The sequence below is a fragment of the Glycine max genome, chromosome 3 (assembly GCF_000004515.6).
Source record: "Glycine max cultivar Williams 82 chromosome 3, Glycine_max_v4.0, whole genome shotgun sequence".
NCBI classification, from domain to species: Eukaryota; Viridiplantae; Streptophyta; class Magnoliopsida; order Fabales; family Fabaceae; genus Glycine; species Glycine max.
In genome coordinates this window covers 34,954,709-34,963,386 of record NC_016090.4, presented here as the reverse complement: position 1 = coordinate 34,963,386, position 8,678 = coordinate 34,954,709, and the positions used below count along the sequence as shown (strand labels likewise).

Here is an 8,678-nt window from a genome sequence, read left to right as displayed (position 1 = left end):
ATTGCTTGTCTAATAGGTCAAAAGGCGACCAAAAGGAAGAGTAAAGGGGAAAAGAGTATAAACATCTACCAATCCTGTAGACTTGATTGGTGTGGAGGAAACAATGAGAAAAAGAAATGTTCTCAACGCCAGACTAGCAGTCTTAAGGGAGAAAGAATTGGAAAAGGAGTACTATCACATTCTAATGAATGACATATTTACAATGTCTTAAAGTCAACCCCAAGACCATCAAGTCTTTTGTAAAATAATTAGGCGTAAACTAGGTATATAGTATTAATTTGTTAGGTAGTTTTAATTTGTTGTAATCGTCTTTTAATTTGTATTTTTAGGAATTGTGTTTGATTTATTTTTTTTTTTTAATTTGTGACCATCTTTTAATTTGTTCAACTTTTTTTATTTGTGAAATTTGACCATTATAAAACTTGTCGTTGCATAAGTAGCCGTTATAAAATTAGTCGTCGTATAATTTGCTATTTAATTGTTCAATTCTCATTCATTCTTGTACGTCTTCTTCAAACAATATTCTTCTTTCACTCGGTTATGCAATCAATAATTCATACAATGGATCCAAATAATGACTTCGAAAGAGTTTGGAAACAATTTTTTTATGAAATACTTAACGACGATAGTGAAGAACAAATCATGAGCTACTTACATGCGATACAACAACAAGGAGGGAACAACAATCACCATAGAAGGCCTAGAAGAGTGATTAATCACAATCATGAATGACTACTTCTTAGAAAATTTGATATACACAGAGACTCAAGTCTGATGTAGGTTCCAAAGCGGCGACAATTGTTCATTTGAATTGTCAATGCTATTAGTAATCCCAAGGAGTATTTCCAAATGAGACCTGATGCTATTGGTAGAATGGGTCTCTCACCAATGCAAAATTGCACTGTTGATATTCGTATACTGGCATACGGATCACTTGCCGATTGTGTGGATGAGTACGTTAGAATTGAAGAATGCAGTGCAACTCAATGCTTACAAAAATTTGTAAAGAGTGTCAATGAGATATTTGGACAAGAGTACTTGAGAAGGCCTAACAAAAATGACATCAATCGCTACTACAAATTGGAGATGCATGAGGGTTTCCAGGTATTTTAGGTTCTATTGATTGCATGCATCGGGAGTGGAAAAATAGTCCAATATCATGACAGGGCCAATATCGTAGAGGTAATCATCGCAAACTCACAATAATACTTGAAGTTGTTGTTTCACAAGACTTGTGGATTTGACGTGCATATTTTGTTGTTGCAGGTTCAAACAATGACATCAATGTGTTAAATCAATCGCCTATGTTTGATAATGTTTTGCAAGGTCGAGCTCCTCCACTATAATTTACAATTAATGGAACTCCATAGAATGTGGGATACTATCTTGCAGATGATATTTATCCTGATTATGTCACATTTGTGAAGATCATTCCAATGCCACAAGGTCCTAAAAGAAAATTATTTACAAAATATCAAGAAGCAGCGCGAAAGGATGTGGAACGAGCATCTGAAGTGCTCAAATCTTGATTAACAATTATATGTGGTACATCGTGTGCCTGGAACATGGATACAATGAAGGATATAATGTTGACATGCATTATATTGCATAATATGATTGTTGAAGACGAACAAGATACATTCAATAGTAATGTCGTTGTTGATTATGATTAGGTAGACAATAACATTTCAAATGTTGAAGTATCTCGTAATGTTCCTCCTAAATTTACTACATACTTACAAACAAGACGCGTTATGCATACAAGAAAAATTTATCAACAACATCAAGTAGACTTGGTGGAGCATAGTTGGGAACATTATAATCACAACAATAATGAAATTTAATTTTTCTTTGGCATTAATGTGTTGCATTTTTTATTATCAAATTTATATATTTTTCATCTGTTAAACATTTAGTCATAAATAAAAATTAAATTTATGCTTATTTTCCTATTTCTTAATATTTATAAATTTTTTCCTTACATGTTTTATTAATTATATTTAATTTAATAAATATTTAAATAAAATATTTAAATGTGAGATCCATGTAGGACATACTAAAAGTTATCTAAGATCTTAAAATGAAACCTACTACTAAAAAAACAAATGAGAAAGATGTTGAGACATCTTCAATCCTACATGAAACTATGAAATCCATCAAAAAATGGTCTAAAATTCCAATTTAGAATTTTCCTCTAAAGATGCTCTAAGGGACAAAACACATCATCATGTGTAGGATTATTTTTCCTCTTATTCAAGGTTCACTTTTATTGTGGTAACTAACCGATAACCCATGCATGCGCATAGATCGCATTTGTTGGTGATTTATATTCATAATTATTTCTCTTAAAAATAAATAAGATAGCATATTGATGGGGTAACAAAATTAAATTAAAAGACCAAATAATAATTAAGCCTTAAATATGTGTAACATACAATTACTTTCCTTTTATTATACCTTATTATTGAATTTTGACATTTGTTTCATATAACAAAGTAAATGCCATACTTGAACTTTAACAACACATTCACGAAGCAGCAAATGAATCAGAATGTATTTCTATTAGAAAAATTGTGAGAGCAAAAGGAGTTCATTTCTTGTCTTTGTAATTTAATTAATAATATTAATTTATATTTAAATAATAAATAAAAACTTTAGGAATGTGGCTGCCATAATTTGCTATGTAACACGTCCTTTTAGTTTACTTCAGAAAGATTCATTTTTTGAGTCATACTCATTGGTATAGTATTGCAAATGTTTTTTTCTTCTTTATATTAAAAAAGTAATCCAAGTGCATAGAAGTGAGAAAATAAGTTAACAGTAATGGAATACTAGAAATGAATATGGATGCCTTCAATTCTCACAGTCACTCGTCTTAAGTTGTCATTTATTTAATTGGATTTTTTATCATAGGCAAGTTGAACCTTATTAAACACACCAATGTTAGCACAATGAGTGCCAAATTGAAGAATAAAAGAGACAAAAACATCACAACATGTTTACTATTATGCACATCACCACCTAAGACCAATATTCTCAATTTCCCACAGAACAACCAATAAATAAGTGTTCTACCACTCCTAACCATTGGGAAGATAATTGTTTCCCCCAACAAAACGTGCACCCAAACTAAGAATATCAGCTGATGACTTGTGTGAAAACTTCTCTTCCACTATACCCCAAAAACAATAAAAACTTGTGTAGAAACCCAACACATGTACACCATCTCAATACCCCAGGAATAGTTGCATGTATTTCACTTGATCTCTTAACCGATTGATTGGCCTTGGCCTGTAAATATGATATTGATAATAATAAGCTGACATCTTTAACAAATGATTATGACTTGTGAGAAAAATAGTGACTCTCCCACCTGCCTTGTGGCCACCAACTCTTTGATTGTTAGACATTACATGCATTCCTCCCTTCAAATTCCTATGAAAAAAAAAACAGAAGAAAATAATTTGTAATAAGAAGCTGAGGTTTAGTAATTATTTACTCTAGCAATTATTGTAGGGAAAACAATTAGAATGCTCGAGCAGTCATGGTTTCAACATTAGAAATAGTCTTATTTGACTGAAATATTAGAAAAATAAACTGCAAAAATAGAATAAGAGATTAAAAGTAACATTTGTCCCTCCAAGTAAAACTAACAGCAAGAATATAAGACAAATACAAAATTTACTTCAAAAAAAAAATATGCTTATACTTATGCTAGATAGTGCCTTTATTCATCTTTGGCTCTATTCTAATCTTTGTAGTTTCTCATTGTTTCACTCTAACATTATTAATTATTAAGGAAAAATCACATGTACAAAGACACAAGCTAAATCAAATGTTACAGATCATATACTTTAAATAAAACTACATAAATTTCAATCACACACTTACCGTCTTACATTCAAAATGAAACTGGAGAAAAAACACAATTCAGAAAAAAAAATGTGTTTCAGTCCTTAGAAGAAAAAGTATAAGAAGTACAGATAATATAAACAATTAAACATATTCTAAAAATTTAACTCAAAGACACTCTGTTAAGAACCAATCTCAAGTGATAAATAAGCAACCATCATTGGCTAATAACCAACCATCAACTAAAAATCCAATGGTTAAATTATAAGTGTTAAGCAAGATTCTGATTTATAAATAAACTACACCTGATTATGCCATGATTTTCTGCAACTATACATGATACAATCCTTCATGTTCATAGCAGTGAGATCAATCTGTCATTCTTAAAAAATAAATGACAACTAAGAATAAATTAAAAAAACCAAAGAAAGTAGCTGAAAAGGAAAAATAAAAGAGGAGTAGAATGAGAAACATAGGGTGAACATAGAAATACAATACATTGGGTCTTGGGCAAGAGAGAAGAACAAATATAAAGGTGAGGGAACACGTTTACACTCGAAACCTTTCATTATAAGTTAATAGAAGTTAATAGATTTCCTACAAGTGAGGTTCCAAGAGCGTAATCTAAAGAACAACATATATAATACTAAGGCAAACTAAAGAGAAAGTAGGCATAAAAAACATTATACCTATAATACCTCAAAGGGATCAAAAGACTAAATCCAAAAAAAAAAGGACATAGAAGACAGTTTTCCGATTACAATTAATTTGAAGATACTCCTTATTAGTCAACAACTATATCAACTATGCCAATTATGTTTTATAATACTTTGAGCCATGGAAGTTTCACACACTACATATAAGAATGTCAAGCCCAGTTGTAACTACCTGATATTTCAAAATCAAAATTTCTTTTCTCTGTTTTTGGGCAAGTATTCTTGCAGCAACTCAATTGCTTCTCAATTTTAATATCTTCCTTTTTAGCAGCCAAGTTTCTTTCCAGAATTGTTATCAAAGTCCTGTAAATGTAAAGGCATTAGTTAATCTTAATGGACCATAACATGAGGACTTAAGATACTAAAGGAAAAAAAATAAGGTACATGTCAGTGCTCAATTTGAAACAATAATAATGCAATGATGCCTTTGCGAAATCCAGCTTTGTGCTTCTTTTGTATGTCAAAAGAAATTATGAGAACTAACATGGCATCCCATGTATGATAACAATTACATCCCTGTTAAACCTAATCTAAAAACTCATGAATATCCTAAAGTTACATTTACGTCCCTAAGATCCTAGAAATTAGTTAAAAACATGATTCAAATTGGGTTTGAAATAAAATGCACGTCAGCATCCAAGAAATTTTGACTATCAACGAAAATAAAGCCAATATTTCCTTATGCAATCAATTCTTTTCCTTGCAATTTAATTAGTTAGAGGACAAAGAAGAAGAATATGTAGTGAGCTCCACTTGTTCCGATACACAATAAATGTATTTTTCTCATAGAATCCAAGATTTAAAAAAATCCCAACATTGTCCTACTAAAAAAGAATTTAAAATGTTATATGTATGTTAGAAGCAGCCACCTTTTCCTCCTTAATTTTGGCCACTGCCTTCAATTAAAGTAGCTGGCTAAGGATTATGGTGTTCTCTATGGTTAAAGCATTGTATATGATCAATTAGGCCATAAACACCTGGAATTCACTCACTATTACTTAACTTGACATCCCTAACATACTAAAATTTTAAATTATGCAAAGGTAGTTGAGTACATTGATTTGCAAGGAATTTAATAAATCCTAGCAGACTGATAATAGCTCCCTTGAATAACTAACATTGTACGCTAACTTATATACTATCTCTAACGTGCTAACCATGTCAATCAATTAGTCTAACATAAGTTTTATGCAACGAATATTTAATGGATCTCCAAGAGTTCTAGCAGCAAAATTAAAAATTAGTTACCTTACTCAATGGTATGGTTATATGACAGAATTTTGGTCTTCCATAGGGCTTTATTCTTCCGCTTCTCCAAAAGGCTTAAGTTGTCCTATAAAAAATTAAGAATTCAAATTGAAGAATTAATACTTCATTAAAATGGTCTAATAATGTTACACAAATTAAATATTTCTAATTCTAGAATCTTAATCAAAGACTCATTTAAAAAATAGTGTATCAAATTAAACTTGTCACTCAAAATTAATAATTTTAAGTAAGAATTTTTTTTACAGCAACTTAACTAAGACTTGATTGGGTAATTTTATCTATTTTTATGTTAGGAAAAAAAATCTTACCACTATTACCGATTATGCAATAAAAAACAAATAGAGGGTAGTGAGAAAAAGGAAAATTTAGAAGAGCATTATACTAAATGAATTTAGAAATTAATTAAGTTATCAGCATTAGTGCCTGAAAATCAAATTTGATTACTTTATTTCCTATTAGAAGAGTGATGTTTATTATAGTTTAGACAACAACATGATGATTAGTGTATTCTTGTAACGGCATTGCAATATCTTCCATGTGAAACATTTTCTGTTATTTAAAATGAAAGTGATATAGGTGATAAAATAAAGAAATGATATGGGTTTTCGTTAAGAAAATGGAAACAGTTTGAGTCAAACAACATACCTCTTCCTTGAGTGCAAAAAACAAAGTTTAGCATCAGATAATGACTTTTCAAATGAGTATTTGTCATGCTTCATAGTATAGTTGGGGTTGGGAGTTTAGAGTATTAACATGACATGCCTAATGTAAGAAATATCATTGTAAGGATTTAATTTCTCACAAAGAGTTCTAACTCCAAGTTACTGCTAAACACGTATATACTCTCATAATATTACACTCAAATAAATTTAAAATATATAGATTGCATGTTATACATAACAAACTGATTAAAAATATTACCTAGGAGAAGGTTTCAAAGCTTCTTACATGCTTTGCTTTTTAACTTGAAATCTCTAATCATTATTTTTTTTATAACCAAATCATTTTAAAGGCTTCAAATTTTCAAAAATATTCAAAAGAGAAGAAGAGTGAAAAATAATGAAAGGCCTCACCAGAATATCTAGAAGGACCACCCAATAACAACAACAGGTTGCAAGAGAAAAAAAAATATAAAAAGAAGTTAAAAGCAATCACGAACCTCAAACATGAAGAACAAAAAGACAGTAACTGACTGAAGGAAAAGAAGAAGCTCAACCACAAATTTTGTCCACCAAAATGTTTCAATCGAAGAAGTAGATGATTTAGATCTTGCACATATATAGTAAGTTGAAGAGTTTGTTATCCAGTCTAGTCCTAGTAAGATAAGAGACATTCAGTGCATCTTTCTCTTAATGTTTCTATTAATTTTTCTTGAATAAAATTGATACCCACTTAGCTAAGTAATAAATGTACATTATTTAAGGTTAGCTACAATCACTGTCATGAAATAGGACACTATTACCTTAAAGACACTGTTTCCTTATTCACACTAAATATAATGAGAAAAATTAGTGTTCAAACTAAGTACCAAAAATTACCAGTCATGGTCTTGAGTCATTGTTCAATCTGGATTTCACTCAAAAGTTGGTGTGAATAAGAAGTATGAAATAGAAAATTTGAGGGCCTATTAGTCATGATTTTCAATTTTTAGCATTTTCTAGAGTACACTTTTTAAACATGGTGAACTGCATGATTTGCTAATGAAAAACATAATATTGATATTGAGAGTTATCAGCTCTTTGGGAAAAGGAAAATATAAATTTACAAATAAATTCCTATAATTATGCAAAACTTACCCATGAAGAAGAAGATGAACCACAAATGAGACCCAAGTCAAGTGACTTGTAAACTTGCAACAAAAAATAATGAGCAAGGGTGACCGTACAGAGGAGCGGTTCAAAGATTTATGAAAAAAGAAGGGGGAAAAGGAGGAAATTAAAAAAAGGATCTCTCCCAAAATCAACACTTAAGGAAAGAAGATTTGAACTTACCATATCTGAACAACAGCTCCGTGCGTGCCCCCCGCCTCCCCACGTGCAATGGTTTGACGTCAGAAATGCTGAAACATTGCTTGAAGCACTACAACAACCGTGAGATTTAGATAGGGAAGGTGCTAGAGCTCGTGAGCGAACCCCAAACATTGAGAAAATGGAAAGTAAGGGAGTGGGAGAGAATATAAGATGGGATGAGGAAGATGAATGTGGGTTATTCAATTTTTTTTTTAATTTAAGAGAGAAGAACAAATGTTTTTTTTTGTGAATAGTCTTTTTTTTTTCTTGAATGCATAGAGCATTGACAAATTTGTTTCAGAAAGATAAAAATTCAAATTTTAATTCCCGAAAGTGAAAAAAGTGCGACAAACTCATCCATCCGATAACTTTTGTCTGTTATCGTTAATGAAAGAACTTATGTGACACATAGGGCAAATTGACCCAAATGGGTTACTTTTATAAACTTTTTCCCAATATGGGTCTGTTTCCAAACTAATTTCAGGGGGGTTTGTTTTGGACGTAAAGCTACACCTATCCCGCCAGCATGCACGGTGAGATGGTTGAGGTGGAGACACATGGCGAAAACCGCCAGGAGGAATGGCGAGACAGCATGCATGGGGTATCGCTGGTTTGACTGGCGATTTGGGCGTGACTTGGACGGGGTGTAGCCATTACCATTGGCGAAATAGCCAGTGGTATCGCCATTACTGTTGGCGACACAGCCATGCAGTGAATTGTGCAGAAGGCGCGTCAGGCTAGGGCATTAGGGTAGCAGTGTTTAGGGCACAGGCTAGGGCAGTTGTGGCTTTCGCCACTTTGACTGGCGAGACAAGATGCTGGTCTCGCAGCT

General features: G+C 31.8%; 1 protein-coding gene and 1 long non-coding RNA gene across 4 annotated transcripts; one reads left to right on the top strand and one right to left on the bottom strand.

Moving 5' to 3' along the window:
• Positions 1-849: 849 nt before the first annotated feature.
• On the top strand, positions 850-1,529 carry LOC102668057 (uncharacterized). The gene is made up of 2 exons (XM_006577603.2): positions 850-1,104; positions 1,371-1,529. Exons 1-2 carry the CDS (start codon positions 850-852, stop codon positions 1,527-1,529), a joined length of 414 nt encoding a protein of 137 aa, XP_006577666.2.
• A 1,328-nt stretch (positions 1,530-2,857) lies between these two features.
• LOC102668359 (uncharacterized) lies at positions 2,858-8,035 on the bottom strand. Of its 3 annotated transcripts, XR_413586.4 has the most exons (6): positions 7,829-8,011; positions 5,817-5,901; positions 4,741-4,871; positions 4,158-4,234; positions 3,374-3,435; positions 2,858-3,291 (listed from the first exon to the last, which is right to left on the bottom strand). It is a non-coding gene; the product is annotated as an uncharacterized lncRNA (long non-coding RNA). The 3 variants fall into 3 exon arrangements; XR_413587.4 differs by lacking the exon at positions 4,158-4,234 and having other exon boundaries at positions 7,829-8,035; XR_005890719.1 differs by having other exon boundaries at positions 2,858-3,435.
• Positions 8,036-8,678: the final 643 nt, after the last annotated feature.

Bases quoted from the DNA above. Each gene is read 5' to 3' on its own strand.
- LOC102668057 (XM_006577603.2), top strand. From the start codon at position 850: ATGAGACCTGATGCTATTGGTAGAATGGGTCTCTCACCAATGCAAAAT. The intron at 1,105-1,370 runs GTATTTTAGGTT...GGAACTCCATAG, and splicing joins AGATGCATGAGGGTTTCCAG to AATGTGGGATACTATCTTGC.